Raw genomic sequence first — 19,609 nt, 5'->3', positions numbered from 1 at the left:
CAAAGATCTGGGACTGAATTTGTGTTAAGAATTACACTACACATGTGAAGCTAGACAGACAGTCACAGTGAAGAGGGTGCATTTGCCCACAGAGTGAAGAATTATTGAGTTTTATTAGAGATTATCAGACCCATACCTGAGATGCTGTGGTTACTGGCGTGTGCTTTGTTTCTTTCCTTGGTCGGCCTTTCTTTTTCTTTTCCACAACTTCTCCCTCAGTGTCGTTCTTACGTTTAGACAGCGATGAGATTTTGGAAGCTGGAATCTTCTCTTCACTGTCACTGCTGCTCTCCTGAACCTCTCTAAGCTTCAAGTCTTTGGAGAGTACTTGCTCTTTATTCCTACACAGAGGGAACAGTGAGTTTTGAGAAGAGGGAATCATACCAGCTTTACCTTATTGTTGTGGTTCTGTTCGCTGAGCTGGGAATTTGTGTTGCAGACGTTTCATCGCCTGTCTTGGTGACATCCTCAGTGCTTGGGAGCCTCCTGTGAAGCACTTCTGTGATGTTTCCTCCGGCATTTATAGTGATTTGTATCTACCGCTTCCGGTTGTCAGTTCCAGCTGTCCGCTGCAGTGGCCGGTATATTGGGTCCAGGTCAATGTGCTATTGATTGAATCTGTGGATGAGTGCCATGCCTCTAGGAATTCCCTGGCTGTTCTCTGTTCACTATTATAGGACAAGCCAAATGCCGGAGGAAACATCACAGAAGCGCTTCACAGGAGGCTCCCAAGAACTGAGGATGTCACCAAGACAGGCGATGAAACGTCTGCAACACAAATTCCCAGCTCGGCGAACAGAACCACAGCAACGAGCACCCGAGCTACAAATCTTCTCCCAAACTTTACCTTATTGTTTCACAAATGCTAAGTAATTCTCATTCCACACCACAGCATGTTTTACTAGAAAGCAACGTCAATTTCACAGAAACTCCATCAACTGCCCATCCTGTCCAATATCAACTACAACTCAGGGTAAAGCCGTTGGCATTATATTAACCTGGTGCTGGACAGGTACAATGAAGGAAAATGTAGTTTGGAATGAAGCCAATAGAGCTCAGTGTCACAAACTTTCTCGGAGAGTCCCAGGCAACCGAAACCAGCTAGAATACACCTGCTTGACAATTTACACCCCTGCGCACACCTCCAAAGGTTCGTGATATACATCTCCCAACTCAGGTCCAATCTTCAAGAATCTGGATCAGCATTCCAAATACATGGGCATGATGGACAAGCCCATGCTCAAAAATCCACAACATACCCAGGAGCACCCACTTATCAATCAGCGAAAAAGTCTCCCCATTGAATGAGTGGAAGTGAATGGTAAGGATCCCCTCATCCAATCACAGGCTGGTTCACTCTTGGGTGTGCTGATGATAGACTCTCTAGTGTAGTGACCTAATGGCAACAAATACAGGAGAGAAGCTTTGACTAGAGGAGTAATGGACAGTTAGAAAACCGAATGCTGACGGAGAGTGGAGGCCATAAGCTGGCCTCTTTCACCAAGGCTACAGTGGTGATGGTGGCCAAGTGTTGCTTTACTTCAGCAGATCCACGACTGAAGAGCGGAAAGATGGTGGTAGCAAGGGTCGAGGGGAAATAAGTGGTTGGGGAAAAGGGAGACTGCGAAGACTTCAGTTTCAAACTGTCAACAAAAGGAATACACAGCCAAGTAGCAGCTGGAAAAACGAATTATCATTGAAATAATTAATTATCTGCAAATGAATGTGGACTCTCTAGCTTTTGGCTCCTATTTCAGGAGCTACTCCATGAGAAAAATCTATAGTGAATTGCTGTTATAATGAACATTGTGTCAACTGTCAAATTTAAATCAGAGGTGCAGACAGTGCAGCACCTGGTTAAAACATTCCAGCTTTGTGACTATGTAATCTTATCAGAAAGTGATTTTTTGTGTTGAATTGTGTGTTGGTTATTTTGAAACAAAAAGCTACTGCTAATTTATGGCTGTTGTCTTATGCTATTTTAAATACCACGGTGCCAAGAAAAATAGTCGCTTTCCTTGTGTGTTGTGGCTTTAAGTTAAATGGACGGTTAATAATTACTGAGGATACTAATTAATTCTTCTGGCTCTGCTTTTTGGAACCCAAATACTGAAAGCAATGATAGTACCATGGCTGCAGCACCTAATAAGAGATAGCAAGAATGAACACATAGTCCCAGTAAAACCAAAACGTAGCATCGAGAAAATCTCAACAGGAGCCCCCAAAAATTACTTTGGGCCCTGATGCAGATATTGGAAGTTCTGGGCCACTACATACAGATATATCTGTCCATATAAACGAAGCTGCGATAAGTCACAACAACACAGCCCTTATTGTACCAATTTGTCACCCATGAATACATTTTCATTCCTCCCTTCGCTGCTTGAACTGGACCCATGCAATACACATCCATGTTGCCTTGGCCATACCTTTCCAAGTCACTCTGTCTAGCGGCAGAAGAGATGGGAGCTGTTCCCGGAGTTGCTTTGGATCTTTCAGTGAACCTTGAATCTAGAGCTTTCATTGGTTCAATCCGTGAAGGTGAGGTCAGTAGTTGTGTGCTTGTAGGTATGGCAGTGGACGTACTCGTAATTGCAGGCCTGAGAAACAAAGACAAGACTGTACTGTGCAGGTGTTGCTCTCAACTCTATTACAGCTCAATAATTTACCGATACCCTTCTTCATTTACAGGATTATTTGTCATGAACAGATGCTATTTCCTCCTGCAATATATCATTAAATATAATATATTAGAATATGATAAGCACCACCAGAACCAAGTGTCTGAAATGAAAGAAATTACTAAAGACTGCTTAAAATATGGCAAGATTTTAAAAATAGTACAAGGTTTTAGCATTATCATTTTACACTATTTCGCATTTGATCACCATTTTAGGTTCACTGTTGTTTTAACTTTCATTCTCGCTCCTACATCCTGAAGGGGTTAAATTATGTTGTGACAACACATTTCTTCACCCAAATGAGTATCCATCACATGCAAGTCCAGATAGCTAGTGTTAATAAGTTGTTTGATTATAATTCCCAGTAGGTATCATTATATATTAATCAAGACTTGGCCTTCCTGCACCCAGCTCAGGGATACCAAGGACAATCAGAAACCACTGGTAGAGATGAGCAAGGGCATTTGGCTCAGTTGCATATTCCAAAGTACAAGACTACCTGCTGAGGGATGCACTAAAGCTGGAGACTGAGGTCTTCCTGTAGAAGTTAATTGAGGGTCTGTTCAGTTATCAGACCCTCCTTGTGCCTCAAGTGCATTTAAATATAGTATTGTACATGTAAGAGAAGTCTTTGTATTGTTTGGTTAGAGTCTAACGATAATTTTTGTTTGTTTCCTTGATACTGTACGTACAGAACCGAACTGCATTTGTGACTGAGTATACGTCAAGATTTTTTTATTAATAAAGCATATTTTGAAGTTTAAAAAAAGCGTGACTCATCCTCACTCACCAATCCATAAAAGATACTACAAACAAACTTTTGTACAAATTTGGGCTGGTCTCCATTATCAGCAACTTGTTTAATGTCACCTTAAGGTAGGTTACTAGAGTAAAAGAACAATGTATTTGGATACAGCTAGTTATAGTTGCACGAAACCATACGTGTGCAAAGAACTTCTGACATTCGGGTTAAACGTATTCTCTCAGAATTGAGTCTTTTGTTAGTACTTAACTTGAATCTTATCATTTATCTCAAATCCCACTTTGAAGGCACCTAAGAGTGACCTACAATGATGGAACATGGAACATGACGTTTGACTGTCTCCACAGACACTAGAAAACATCACACTAGTGCCTTCATTGCCCAGCTGCAACAATGCAAGATGTTTCGACCTTCCAATTCATAATGAGGCAGAGAACAGGCTTAGCATCAATGGTAGTACTCTAAACAAATCAGATGCTTGACAGGATTGGGCACATAGTCCAAACTATTACTCTAGAGCAGTGCACAATGTATTGCAATATGAGAAGTGTCATGTGAGATGTTGAACCATCTTCCCTCTCAAATGGATATGGAAAAATCCACACCATTATGTCAACAAAAACAGAAGCATGGCAGTTTTTAAAAAATTCCTTAATGATCATTTGCTTTGAGCAATGGTAATGTATTTCATTGCCACAAATGGGATCTGCGTCCAGTCAGTTCCATATTTCTGAAAATATAACCAGAACTTTCAAAAGTACTTCATTGGTGGTAAAATATATTGGGACAAGCAAATTTTGTGAAGGGTTCTTTGGAAGTGTGTATAATTTCTTTTAGAAAATATTTTGGACAACACAGTAGCTCAGTGGTTAGCACTGCTGGCTCTCAGCACCAGGGACATGAGTTTGACCGCACCCTTGGGCGACCGTCTGTGAGTAGTTTGCACTTTCTTCCCATGTCTGCATGGGTTTCCTCCAGATGCTCTAGTTTCTTCCCACAGTCCAAAGATGTACAGGTTATGTGGAGTTCTCTCGTAGTGTCCAGTGGTGCGCAGTTTAGGTAGATAAGCCACGGAAAACGCAGGGTTACAGGGATAGGGGTAGGGGCTGGGGCACAGTGGGATGCTCTTTGAAGGGATGGCATGGACTCAATGGGCCAAACTGCCTGCTTCCACACTGTGGGGATTCAATGATTTTGGCTATGACCTTTGGTTTCAACAATAAAGAATGATGTGGAAACAGTAAAAGAGTTTAAAGCCAAGATTATGATGACCTATTTATAGAGGGTATTTGTGTTCTAACTTAAATGTCAATTACAATTAACTGGATATTACAGTCAGACATTTTCTTTCAGACTTCACAAAATATCTTGCTTTTTCTATTAGCTGTTGAGCTATGGCTGACATGTATTAAACAAAAGCATGATCCAAATATGCCAAACAATTACATGGAAAAGATATAAAAGCAACAAAATAACTTGTATACATTTTGAAAAATGTACAAGAAAAGAGAACCAAGCTGAACTTAAACGCATTTGAAAAAGTAATAAATGATTAGACTGCCACCTAGTGTAACTCAGATAAAGTCAGTTAAAAGTGTTCAAAATGTATACTTGATGCAAGGCTAAGGACCTTGGTTTTCAGTTTGTAAAGCATGTAGGAATTTATGGATTGAATCTTGTTTGCCAAGCAAGTGCAGCACAATGTGACTTGTGCAGAAAATTGTAGTTTGAAAATACTGATAAACAGCATAAGCACAGAAAGGACATAGTCATAGTTTAATACGCAAAAGAATGTCACAAAGTAGAGAGAGGTTTTGAGAATTCTCAGTAATCTAAAAGCTCCTTGGATCAATTTGCATTCTATTAAGCATTGATAAAACAGTAATGTTAGACATCGGAGTAGTGATAATGTTACTGAACTTGTAATCCCGAACACTGGGCTCACCAACACCTACTCAAGGACAATCAGGGATGGGCAGTAAATGCTCGCCCATATACCATGAATTAATAATTTTTTTTTAAAAGTTCAAATCACACCATAGTGACTGGTGAAATTTTAACTCAATAAAAATCAGAGATAGAAAAATGCTGGTGGAATGGTGATCACATAGTCAACTGTCATTTTTTTAAAAAGCAGGTGCACTATTGCCCACTAAGGAAGGAAACCTACCATCTTTACCTGGTCTGGCATACATGTGACTCCAAACCAATAGCAATGCAATTGTCTCTGAACTGCCCTCTGGGAAATTTGGAATGAGTAATAAACACTGGCCCAGTCAACCACATTGAAATCGCATGAAGTGCAGTTAACTGTAATGGCTGACTGCTTAACTTGTACATTCACTGTACCCTTTCCTACCATTGCACTCTCTTATCATACCAAATCTACAAAAAGAACTGACAACATGAAACACAGGAACTCAACTGTGCTGCTGCTGATTAAAAACAATACATCTTCCTCCTCAACTAAGAAAATAAAATATTAAACTGGAAGCCAAGTATCACAGTTGCTGGAAATCTGAAATAAAAATAAAATGCTGGAGAAAAATCAGCAGATCTGCAGAGAGAGAAAAGCAGAATTACTCTCTAAGGTCCAATAAGCTGCTCACTGACAGTCACCTTGGGTTCTGCCAAGGCCCACACAGCTCCTAACATCTTTACAGCTTTGGTTCAAACAAGGATGAAAGAGCTGAATTCCAAAGCAAGATGAGAATAATTAACCTTGACATCAAGGCCAGTGGCATCAAGAAGTCCTGACAAATCTCAAGACAATGGGAATCGAGGGGAAAACGCTTTGCTGGTCAGAGTCATAGCTGACAGAAACCAGTCCAGATTGATGGAATGGCAAAACTCAAAACTGTAGACCTGACAGGGCATTGCATTGTTGGAGATACCACCTTCCAAACCAAGACCCCAATTTACCTGAAAGATCACCCAGACTCAACACATAAATGGTGTTTTCTCTCCACAGGTGCTGCCATACCTGATTTGTTTTGACAGCAATTTCTGTTTTTGTGTGTTTTCCCCATTCTACCTGCTATGATGCATTTAAAAGGTTCCATAGCATTATTTTAAAGAGCAGGGAAATCCTGCAAAACATTACACAAATAGGTTATCAGATCCTCAAGACATGAATGTTTGTGGAAGATTGCTGCACAAAAATTGTCTACTGCATCGTTTTTATATTAGAACAATGGCTACAATTCAAGAAGCACTTCATTGACTAAAATAATTTAAGACAGCAAGTGGGTGTGAAAAGGGCTCTTTAACAGAGTCCATAAAACGTATGGAAATTAACTATAGAGTTTTGTGCTGTGTTCTGCAATAATAACCTTACCCTGACTCAGACTTATGGTGAAACATTATTTGAGGTTTAGTTAAAAACAGAAAGTGCTGGAGAAACTCACAGTATTTACATGGCTAATCCTTCAGCTTATAGTTAAGGATAACGCCCAGAATGTTGATATTGGGGGATTCCGTGATGGTGTCACCACTGAATGTAATGGGGTGGTGGTTAGATTCTTGTTGGAGATGGATCATTGCCTGGCACTTGTTTGGCAGAATGTTACCTGCCACTTGGCGACCCAAACCTGGATACTGTCCAGGTCTTCCTGCATTTGGACAAGAAATGCTTCGGTATCTGAGGAATCATGAATGATGCTGAACATTGTGCAATCAGCGAACATCACCACTTCTGTCCTTAGGATGGAGGAAAGGTCACTGATGAAGAAGATTGGACTGATGGCATTACCCTGAGGTGTTTGTGATGCAGTGGTAGTGTCCCTACCTCAGTCAAGAGACTTGGGATCAAGTCCCACATGCTGCAGAGGTTTCATGATTGGTCTGATCAAGTTGATTGAAATATCTGCCCTGAGGAACTCCAGTAGAGATTTCCTGAGCGGAGACAATTGCCATCCAACATTTAATATCATGTTCTTTTCTGTCAGCATGGTCTGCATGGACGAGTTGGACCGAAGGGTCTGTTTCCATGCTGTACATCTCTATAACTCTATGCTTAATTATCTCATCTCTGATCAACTGCACTTTGTTGTTGTAGTGTTGATTGTTTGTCATTAGATGGCAATGCTGTTCTATTATAACTACCGCAGCCGAATGGCACCTGTTGTGAATCATGCATCTGTCCATTTGAGTGGGGGAGGGGAACAAAAATAACTTCACTGATAGCACAGAGATGTTGCTTAGAAACTAAACAGCTCTCAACGACCACAAAAATCAGTCAAATCAATTGAAAAGCATTCTAATAATTAACAGAATATTTTGTGCAGTTAATACACATGGTCAACTGCTTAATTTATTCATTCACAGTATCCCATTTTGGATCAATCTTCTGTTATTCCAGTATTACATAAATGGGAACGACTGAGAGCTAAAATCTGCAAAGGATTCAAGACCAGGCAAAACACTGGAACTTGAACTGCATGATGCAGTTTGTTAAAAGTCCAGCACTTATCAAAGATAATACTTTGTTATTTAGCATTGAGAAACAGTACCAAAATACAGTTTAACCAGAAAAGATCTGGGCCAGAATAAGGTAAAACCTTCAGGAAGAAGGCACCATAATTTCTTTGGTGTTTTGTTTGGAACACCTGTGTTTGTGGGCTGAAGATTTACATAGCAACATAGTGAAACAAATTCAGAAAATGCTGCAGAAACTATGTAGGTCTGGCAGCATTTGCAGAGAGAAGCCGCAGATAATGCCTAGAGTCTGGGTGACCCTTTTCCAGGTAGATTGGGGCCTTGGTTTAATGTCTCATTTGAAAGGTGGTATCTCCAGCAATGCAGCACTCTGTCAGGTCTTCAGCTTTGATTTTTGAAGTCAAACCTGGAGTGGTACTTTTACCCAGAACTTACTGGCTCAAGTCAAGACTGTAGCCAACCCACAAACTTTAACAGGACGAGAAAGGATAAAAGAAGGAAGGATGTTTCCGATGTCTGGGAAGTCCAGAACCAAGGGTCAAAGCAGCATAAGGATATAAACTGAAATATTTAGGACAGAGGTGGAGAAATTTGTTCAGGTGAGCCTGTGGAACCTGCTACCACAGAAAGCAGTCGAGGCTAAAACATTGTATGATTGCAGGAAGGAATTGGATACAGCATCAAGACTAAAGGGATCAAAGGAAATGAAAAAATAGAAGACTATTGAGTTGAATGATCATAATGAATGGCAGAGTAGGCTCAGAAAGGGCAAATAGCCAACTTGGCTCCTATTTTATGTGTTTCTATGAACCTGCTTTTACAGCAGCAACAAAGGGAACCAAACTTGGTACGCTGCTCTATTTCAAGACTTCAAATTACAGCTGTCTTAACTTCCGTTGGCTAATGCTTGTACTTGTGTTATTACTTGCAATCACGAAGTCCCACTGCCAACACTGAGCATCCTGGTCATAAATGCTAAAGAGTAGCAATCTTTCTGTGCTGTTCCTGTAACAGAAAGGTGCCTCTATACTGCACCAATATGACACATCTAGCTCCCACCTGGAGGTCAACAGAGACCAATAATATTTGCAACAAATTAGATGTTGGTCTTGTATTGTATTTAACTCATGATGTGATCTAAATACTTTAAATCATTAGACAAGTTTTCCATTCTATCAATCAATCTGGACTGGTTTCAAACTCAGGTCACAAACCATGGTACCAGATATTCTTTCACCTCCATTTGAGTGGAATGTTTCTACTGAAAGATCTCTACCTGAAACATTAATTGTTTCTCTCTCCACAGATACTGCCAAATCTGCCTGAACATTTCTAGTATTGGCTGTTGCTATTTCAGCATTGACAGTATTTCGCTTTGTTTAATTATCTCATCTGTGATCAGTTGCACTGTGTTGTTGTAGTCATAGAGATGTACAGCATGGAAACCGACCCTTTGGTCCAACCCGTCCATGCCGACTAGGTGGACCTACTAGAGAAGGTGCAAAACTTCACCTACTCTTGGGAAATAAGGCAGTGCAGGTGACTGAGGTGTCAGTGGGGGAGCACTTTGGGGCCAGCAACCATAATTCTATTCGTTTTAAAATAGTGATGGAAAAGGATAGACCAGATCCAAAAGCTGAAGTTCTAAATTGGAGAAAGGCCAATTTTGACGGTATTCGGCAAAAACTTTCAAAAGCTGATTGGAGGCAGATGTTTGCAGGTAAAGGGATGGCTGGAAAATGGGAAGCCTTCAGAAATGAGATAACAAGAATCCAGAGAAAGTATATTCCTGTCAGGGTGAAAGGGAAGGCTGGTAGGTATAGGGAATGTTGGATGACTAAAGAAATTGAGGGTTTGGTTAAGAAAAAGAAGGAAGCATATGTCAGTTATAGGTCAGGATAAACTGAGTGGATCCTTAGAAGAGTATAAAGAAAGTAGGAGTATACTTAAGAGGGAAATCAGGAGGGCAAAACGGGGACATGAGATAGCTTTCGCAAATAGAATTAAGGAAAATACAAAGGGTTTTTACAAATATATTAAGGACAAAAGGGTAACTAGGGAGAGAATAGGGCCCCTCAAAGATCAGAAAGGTGGCCTTTGTGTGGAGCCACAAAAAAATGGGGGAGATACTAAATGAATATTTTGCATCAGTATTTGCTGTGGAAAAGGATATGGAAGATATAGACTGTAGGGAAATAGATGGTGACATCTTGCAAAATGTCCAGACTACAGAGGAGGAAGTGCTGGATGTCTTGAAACGGTTAAAAGTGGATAAATCCCCAGGACCTGATCAGGTGTACCCAAGAACTCTGTGGGAAGCTAAAGAAGTGATTGTTGGATCTCTTGCTGAGATATTTGTATCATCGATAGTCACAGGTGAGATGCCGGAAGACTGGAGGTTGGCAAACGTGGCAAAAGGGTGGTAAAGACAAGCCAGGGAACGATAGACCGGTGAGCCTGACCTCGATGGTGGGCAAATTGTTGGAGGGAATCCTGAGGGACAGGATGTACATGTATTTGGAAAGGCAAGGACTAATTAGGGATAGTTAACATGGCTTTGTGCATGGGAAATCATGTCTCACAAACTTGATTGAGTTTTTGGAAGACATAACAAAGAAGATTGATGAGGACAGAGCAGTAGATGTGATCTACGTGGATTTCAGTAAGGCGTTCGACAAGGTTCCCCATGGGAGACTGATTAGCAAGGTTAGATCTCACGGAATACAGGGAGAACTAGCCATTTGGATACAGAACTGGCTCAAAGGTAGAAGACAGAGGGTGGTGGTGGAGGGTTGTTTTTCAGACTGGAGGCCTGTGACCAGTGGAGTGCCACAAGGATCAGTGCTGGGCCCTCTACTTTTTGTCAGATACATAAATGATTTGGATGCAAGCATAAGAGGTACAGTTAGTAAGTTTGCAGATCACACCAAAATTGGAGGTGTAGTGGACAGCGAAGAGAGTTACCTCAGATTACAACAGGATCTGGGCCAGATGGGCCAATGGGCTAAGTGGCAGATGGAGTTTAATTCAGATAAATGCGAGGTGCTACATTTTAGGAAAGCAAATCTTAGCAGGACTTATATGCTTAATGGTAAGGTCCTAGGGAGTGTTGCTGAACAAAGAGACCTTGGAGTGCAGCTTCATAGTACCTTGAAAGTGGAGTCACAGGTAGATAGGATGGTGAAGAAGGCGTTTGGTATGGTTTCCTTTATTGGTCAGAGTATTGAGTACAGGAGTTGGGAGGTCATGTTGTGGCTGTACAGGACATTGGTTCGGCCACTGTTGGAATATTGCTTGCAATTCTGGTCTCGGAAAGATTTTGTGAAACTTGAAAGGGTTCAGAAAAGATTTTCAAGGATGTTGCCAGGGTTGGAGGGTCTGAACTACAGGGAGAGGCTGAACAGGCTGGGGCTGTTTTCCCTGGAATGTCGGAGGCTGAGGGGTGACCTTTTAGAGGTTTACAAAATTATGAGGGACATGGATAGGATAAATAGACAAAGTCTTTTCCCTGAGGTCAGGGAGTCCAGAACTAGAGAGCATAGGTTTAAGGTGAGAGGGGAAAGATATAAAAGAGACCTAAGGGGCAACTTTTTCATGCAGAGGGTGATAAGTGTATGGAATGAGCTGCCAGAGGATGTGGTGGAGGCTGGTACAATTGCAACATTTAAGAGGCATTTGGTTGGGTATTGAATAGGAAGGGTTAGGAGGGATATGGGCCAGTGCTGGCAGGTGGTGCTGTTTGCCATTAGATGGCAATGTTGTTCTACTATAATCGCCACAACCTAATAGCATCAATTTAGATCACACTCTGTCCCTTTGAGTGGGGGAAGGGGGAACAAAAGTAACTTCACAGACATGTTGCTTGGATTCTAACAGTGCTGAAAATGTGTTGCTGGTTAAAGCACAGCAGGTTAGGCAGCATCCAAGGAACAGGAAATTCGACATTTCGGGCCAGAGCCCTTCCTTGGATGCTGCCTAACCTGCTGTGCTTTAACCAGCAACACATTTTCAGCTCTGATCTCCAGCGTCTGCAGACCTCACTTTTTACTCGTAGAATCTAACAGTCCCCAATGACCTCAAAAATCAATTGAATCAATTGAAAAGCATTCTAATAATTAACAGAATATTTTGTGCAGCTAACACACATGGTCAACTGCTTAATTTACTCATTCACAGTATCCCATTTTGGATCAATCTTCTGTTATTCCAGTATTACATAAATGGGAACGACTGAGAGTCAAATTCCACAAAAGATTCAAGACCAGGCAAAACACAGGAACTTTAACTATGTGCTGCAGTTGGTTAAAAGTCTAGCATGTAGAAGAGAATATTTTGTTATTTAACATTGAGAAACAGTATCGAAATAAAGTTTCACCATAAAAGATCTGGGCCAGAATAAGGTTGTAACTTCAGGAAGGTGGCACCAGAATGTGTTTGGCAATTTGTTTGGAACACTGCAGCTTGTGAGCTGAAGATTTACACAGCAACATAGTGAAGGAAAGACAGAAATTTCTGGAGAAACTCAGCAAGTCTGGCAGCAACTGTGGGAAGAAAAACAATTAATGTTTTGAGCCAGGTGTCTCTCAGAAGTGAGGCAAACTTGGTAAACCCCTCCATTTTAAGACTTGAAAATCCCAGCTGCTTTTATTTCCATTTGTTTCTTTTGGCTTTTATGTTATTATTGAACAATTACAGCACTAAACATCCCCAAGTGATAAATGCTAGGGAGTAAAAAAAATCTTTCTATACTATTCCTGTAACAGAAAAGATGCCATCCTATTGCACTAATGTGACATGCTCAGTTCCCACTTGGAAGTCCGATAGAGACCAAGAATATTGGCAAGAATTTCAAAGTTGGTCTTACACTGTGATTCATTTATGACCTGAACCTTTAAAGTCATTAGGCATTTCCATTCCATCAATATGGACTGGATTCAAAACCAGGTCCCAAACAATGACACCAAATAAACTTTCACTTCCCTTCAAGTGGAGTGTTTCTGCTTTAAGGTCTCGACCTGAAATGTTCATTGTTTCTCTCTCCAGAGATGCTGCCTGAACATTTCCAGCATTTGCTATTTCTATTTCAGTATTCACAGTATTTTGCTTTCGGAACATGGGACTGGGATATCATAGCAATTGCAGAGACGTGGCTCAGGATGGACAGGACTGGCAGCTTAATGTTCCAGGGTACAAATGCTATAGGAAGGATAGAAAGGGGGACAAGAGGAGAGGAGGGGGAGTGTTGTTTTTGATAAGGGATAACATTGCAGCTATACTTAGGGAGGATATTCTTGGGAATATGTCCAGGGAAGTTATTTGGGTGGAACAGAGATTGGACCACTGACCGCACCTCCCCCCCCCCTAAAAAAGTCAGCATGAAATAAGAAACAAATTTGTAAGGAGATCTCAATTACCTTAATGAATAATAAGATGGTTATGGTAGGGTATTTTAACTTTCCAAACATAGACTGGGACTGAGCTTAAAAATGTGCTGCTGGAAAAGCGCAGCAGGTCAGGTAGCATCAAAGGAACAGGAGAATCAACGTTTCGGGCATAAGCCCTTCTTCAGGAATTCCAGCAATACATTTTTAAGCTTTGATCTCCAGCATCTGCAGTCTTCATTTTCTCCATAGACTGGGACTGCCATAGTGTTAAGAGTTTAGATGTAGAGGAACTTGTTAAGTGTGTACAAGACAATTTTCTGATTCAGTATGTGGATGCACCTACGAGAGAATGTGCAAAACTTGACTTGCTCTTGAGAAATAAGGCAGGGCAGGTGACTGAGGTGTCAGTGGGAAGCACTTTGGGGCCAGCGACCATAATTCTATTAGTTTTAAAATAGTGTTGGAAAAAGATAGACCAGATCTAAAAGTTAAAGTTCGAAATAGGAGGAAGGCTAATTTTGATGGTATTAGGCAAGAACTTTCAAAAGCTGATTGAGGGCAGATGTTTGCAGGCAAAGAGACAGCTGGAAAATGGGAAGCCTTCAGAAATGTGATAACAAGAATCCAGAAAAAGTATATTCCTAATAGGCTGAATGCAAGGCTGGGAGTTGTAGGGAATGCCAGATTAATAGAGAAATTGAGAGCTTGTTCAAGAAAAAGAAGGAAGCATGTGTCAGGCATAGACAGCAGAGATCAAGTAAATCCTTAGAAGAATACAAAGATACTACAAGTATGCTTAAGAGGGAAATCAGAAGGACAAAAAGGGGAAATAAGATAGCTTTAGCAAATAGGTTGAAGGAGAATGCAAAGGGATTTTATAAATACATTAAAGACAAAAGGGTAACTAGGGAGAGAATAGGGCCCCTCATAAGGCAGTCTATGTATGGAACTGCAGGAGATTGGGGAGATACTAAACGAGTAATGTGCATCAGTGTTTACTGTGGCTAAGGACATGGACCATATAAAATGTGAGGAAATAGATGGTGACATCTTGAAAAATGTTCAAATTGCAAAGGTGGTGGTGCTGGATGTCTTAAAATACATAAAAGTGGATAAATCCCCAGGACCCGATCAAGGTGTACCCTAAAACTCTGTGGGAAGCTAGGGAAGTAATTGCTGGGCTGCTTGCGGAGGTATTTGAATCATCGATAATCACAGATGAGATGCTGGAAGACTGGAGACTGGCTAACGTGGTGCCACTAGTTCCCTGGCTTATCCTTACCACCTTTCTTAAATATAGATCAGTGAGCCTGACATCAGTGGTGGGCAAGTTGTTGGAGGGAATCCTGAGGGACAGGATTCACATGCACTTGGAAAAGCAAGGACTGATTAGGGATAGTCAACATGACTTTATGTGTGGGAAATCATGTCTCAGGAACGTGATTGAATTTTTGAGGAAGTAACAAAGAGGGCAGAGTGGTGGACATGATCCATATGGACTTTGGTACGGCATTTGGCAAGGTTCCTCATGATAGACTGGTTAGCAAGGCTGGATCTCATGGAACGCAAGGAGAACTAGCCATTTGGATACAGAACTGGCTCAAAAGCAGAAGATAGAGGGTGGTGGTGGAGGGCTGCTCTTCAGACTGGAGGCCTGTGACCAGTAGAGTGCCATATGGATCGATGCTGGATTCTACTGCTTTTGTTCATTTATATAAATGATTTGGGTAAAGCAGGTATAGTTAGTATGTTTGCAGATGACACCAAAATTGGAGGTGTAGTGGACATCAAAGAAGGTTACCACAGAGTACAACAGGATCTTGGTCAGATGGACAATGGAGTTTAAGTTAGCTGCATTTTGGAAAGACAAATCAGTGCAGGACTTATTCACTTAATGGTAAGGTCCTGGAGAGCGTTGCGAGCAAAGAGACCTTGGAGTTCAGGTTCATAGCTCCTTGAAAGTAGAGTTGCAGATAGATAGGATAGTGAAGGCGGCATTTGGGGTGCTTTCCTTTATTAGACAGAGAATTGAGTATAGAAGTTGGAGGTCATATCGTGGCTGTACAGGATGGTGGTTAGGGCATTTTTGGAATATTGTGTGCAATTCTGGTCTCCCTCCTATCAGAAGGATGTTGTGAAACTTGAAAAGGTTCAGAAAAGATTTACAAGAATGTTGCCAGGTTTGGAGGATTTGAGCTATTGGGACAGGCTGAATAGGCTGGGGTTGTTTTCCCTGGAGCGTCGGAGGCTGAGGGGTGACCTTATAGAGGTTTATAAAATTATGAAGGGGCATGGATAAGGTAAACAGACGGGTCTTTTCGCTGGGGTTGAGGAGTCCAGAATTAGAAGGCATAGATTTAGGTTGAAAGGGGAAAAATTTACAAGGGATCTGAGGAGCAACCTTTTCACGCAGAGAGTGGTGCGTGTACGGAATGAGCTGCCAGAGGAAGTGTTGAAGGCTGGTACATTTACAAAATTTTAAAGTTAAAAATCACACAACACCAGGTTAAAGTTCAACAGGTTTATATGGAAGCATTAGCTTTCGGAGTGCAGCTCTTTCATCAGATGGTCGTGGAGAATAAGATTGTAAGACACAGAATTTACAGTGCAATGTAACTGAAATTATATATTGGAAAAGGTCTGGATTGTTTGTTAAATCTCTCATCTTTTAGAATGACCATGTTGGTTTCAGTTCTTTCATATGTAAATCGCAAATTTTTTTTAAAAAGTTACATTCTCAAGTGAATTTTAACAATTGGTGTCGTGTCGGCCCAGACAATGTATTGAAGGTGTGAGTTTCCCTGTGTAAGGCTGTCTGTGCCACAATGGTCAATTTGATTCTAAACTGATTTATGGAATCTTATATGGATTCATGCAGTTTTTGAGCAAAGTAAAATATAATTCTGCGAGTACAAATTCACCCCACAAACTTGTGTGTGTGGCGCAGGGTGGGGTTATGAGTTTCTGTGGGAGTGTGTGTGTGTATGTGTGAGAGTGTAAAGGGGTATAAGTCTGTGAGAGGGTGTGTGTTTAGGAGTGTACGTGTGAGCGTATGAGAGAGGGTCTGCCTGAGTGTGTATCTGTATGGGGGTGTGTGGGTGGTGCAATGGGGTCACCTGTAGTGTGACATGAACCCAAAGTCCTGGTTGAGGCCATCCCCATGGGTACCGAACTTGGCTATCAGCCTCTACTCGGTCATTTATCGTTGTTGCTTGTCCTCAAGTCCGCCTTGGAGGACGGTCACCCGAAGGACTGAGATCCGAAGCTACTCATGCAACTCAGCCAACGTTGTCTATCTCCTGTGCAGGCAAGGATGCCCTGAGGCATGGTACATTGGCGCAACCAAGCGGAGGTGACAGCAATGGATGAATGGACAATGCACAACAAACAACAGACGGGAGTGTTCCCTTCCAGCTGGAGAACATTTCAGCGGTCCGGGACATTTGACCTCGGACCTTCGCGTGACCGTCCTCCAAGACGGATTTCAGGACAGTAACAATGAAAAAAGTGGCCGAGCAGAGGTTGATAGCTAAGTTCGGTACCCATTGGGAGGGCCTCAACTGGGACCTTGGGTTCATATGTCACACTACAGCTGACGCCATTGCACTATACGCACTCACATAGACAGACGGACACACACACACACTCCTTCACACACTCACACTCATAGGTTTGTGGGGTGAATTTGTACTTGCAGAATTATATTTTACTTTGCTCAAAAACTGCATGAATCCATGTAAGATTCTATAAATCCATTTTTTAGATTAGAATCAGTCTGACCATGGTGATACAGACAGCCTCACACAGGGAAACTCACATCTTCAATACATTATCGGGGCTGACATGACAGCAATTGTTAAAGTTCACTTGAGAATGTAACTTTTAAAAAAAAACGTTTGCGATTTACAGTATGAAAGAACTGAAATCAACATGGTCATTCTAAAAGATGAGAGACTTAACAAATAATCCAGATCTTTTTCAATATATAATTTCAGTTACATCACACTGTAAACTTTTGCTATAAATTCTGTGTTTTACAACTACTAGACAACGGAGCAGCGCTCCAAAAGCTAGTGCTTCCAAATAAACCTGTTGGACTATAACCTGGTGTTGTGTGATTTATAACTTTGTACACCCCAGTCCAACTCTGGTGTCTCCAAATGATAACATTTTAAAGGCATCTGGAATGGTATTTGAATAGGAAGCATTTAGAAGGATATGGGCCAAGTGTTGGCAAATGTGACCAAAGTAGTTTAAGATATCTGGTCTACATGGATGAGTTGGATTGAAGGGTATGTTTCTGTGCTGTACATCACTAAGACTTCTTAATATCTCTGATCAGTTGCACTTTGTTGTTGTAGTGTTGATTTCTTGCCATTAGATGGCAATGTTGCTCTACTATAGCCACCATAACAGAATAGCACCTGTTGCGGTTTATGCTCTGTCCTTCCGAGTGGAGGAGGGGAATGAGAAGAGTCCTGTTTTGCTTCTCAATACTTCTTGCAGTACAGTCTACATTAGAAACTCACTACACATGGAACTTCATTTATCTTTGTTGAGCTCTAATCAGTTCTGGTTAACAGGACTTCCTCCCTGAAGAATACATAAAAATGGCATTGTGCTATTTGTATGTCACTATTCCAATCCAGTTGTAGTCAGTGTTGTGCGCCTTACCCGTCTTTATTGGGGATGTCCTCAGCTGATTTTGCAGTGGCTGGTGCAGGGTCCTGAGTTAGTTTGCTGGAGACAGACTTGGCAGCATTAGAGTCTGAAGAGGGCTGTGGCTGGTTGATATGTGAAGACAGCACCGAACTTGGAAGTGCCCCCGTGATGGGCACACTGTTAAAAAAAGCAGTCGAAAAATCCCTGATAACAGAATAAAACAAAAGGCAGCTCATGAGAGAAGTGTTATCGCGGCATTGGTATTTACTTAAACAATGATTCTTGGGTAGTAAAATATTGTACTAAAATGATTAAAATAACAGCAATCACAATAATTCAGAAGATTATTTTCTTTCGTAGCTACAGTCTAGTACTCAGTCATATTTTATTTGTAGATATCAAGTTCTGGAATCTTCAATTCATATAATCATAGAATCCTGACAGTGTAGAAGCTGGCCATTCAGCCCTTTCCAATCCACACCAACCCTCCAAACAGCACCATGCCCAAATCCATTTCCCTACATAACCCCTGCATATCCCATGGCTAATCCCCCTAGCCTACACATCCCTGGACACCGTGGGCAATTTGGCTTAGCCAATCCACCTAACCTGCATATCTTTGGACTGTGGAAGGAAACCAGAGCACCCGGAGGAAATGCTGACACGGGGAGAATGTGCAAACTTCACATAAGACAATCCCCCAAGACAGGAATCAAACCTGGGTCCCAGGTGCTGAGGCAGCTGTGCTAACCACGGAGGTATCATGCCGCCGCCCCTTGCTTTATTCTGAAACAGCCATTCTGGTCTACGCTCCATAACAATACAGCTCTACAGGGCTAGACATATAGCACATGACCATAACACTACGAAGGACACTTGGTGGCCTTATAAATTCTTCAAACAATGTAGCTATGGCCTGAACGTTCTAAAGTTGCACAGCACAAGAGTGGCAAAGGGGAACCAAGAGTCACTTGAAGTATACTAGGTGGTAGAGGTAAACATTTTGCACATAATGTTTTTTGCTGCAACTGTCAAAGCAAATGCTGCAGATAGGATTGTAGAGTCCCTGTAAACAATGATTATGTGATGAAATGTAGGAAATACAATAGCAATGCCAGTGTAGACAATCAAAAAGACACCTGTTTCTCTTTCTGGAGAGAGACTGAATTGAAGAAAATTATGAAGCAGAGACCATAATGTGTTTTGTCTAGAATGTTTAAAAAACATTCTGATTTCATCTCAGCTGAGAATGTTTGCACATAATAATACCTTCAGCCACACTACAATTCCAAACCTAAACTTCTCTGACACAATCTGCTGCTTCAAACTCCTTTTGGTCCTAATTCTGATCAGACACTGATCCACACAGCATTTTTTTTTAAAGAAGTGACCAGTGGGAAATAAACAGAAGTGAAAATGCCATCATATATTCTGTAATTAGCACATCACTTGTATATTTTCACATGCTTATTGGAGTATGCTAGGTGGCACAGTTAAAAATTCTTTGTTTGCATATTGAAATATCTTAAAGCATCATACAATGAGTCAGTTTAAAAGCATGTGACCATTTCAGCCATTGACTAGCAGCACCTCACAAACAGTAAATAGATGGAATGAGTATTGAATGATCTTCCAATAGTGTCTGACAGGAATGTTGGGACACATTTTCATGACTCTCTGTT

General features: G+C 41.3%; 1 protein-coding gene across 1 annotated transcript in view; it reads right to left on the bottom strand.

Annotated features, from left to right (window-relative positions):
* Positions 1-19,609, bottom strand: part of LOC132827405 (protein HIRA) — a 111,835-nt gene that overhangs the window by 29,102 nt on the left and 63,124 nt on the right. Inside the window, exons 14-16 of the mRNA XM_060844073.1 lie at positions 17,940-18,131; positions 2,430-2,600; positions 137-341 (exon numbers count right to left, since the gene is read on the bottom strand). Coding sequence (XP_060700056.1) covers positions 137-341; positions 2,430-2,600; positions 17,940-18,131 — 568 coding nt within the window. The remainder of the gene's footprint in view (positions 1-136; positions 342-2,429; positions 2,601-17,939; positions 18,132-19,609) is intronic.

This window comes from Hemiscyllium ocellatum, chromosome 24, assembly GCF_020745735.1.
Source record: "Hemiscyllium ocellatum isolate sHemOce1 chromosome 24, sHemOce1.pat.X.cur, whole genome shotgun sequence".
NCBI lineage: Eukaryota > Metazoa > Chordata > Chondrichthyes > Orectolobiformes > Hemiscylliidae > Hemiscyllium > Hemiscyllium ocellatum.
Note: the sequence above shows the minus strand (reverse complement) of the source record. Positions and strands in the feature narration are given on the sequence as shown.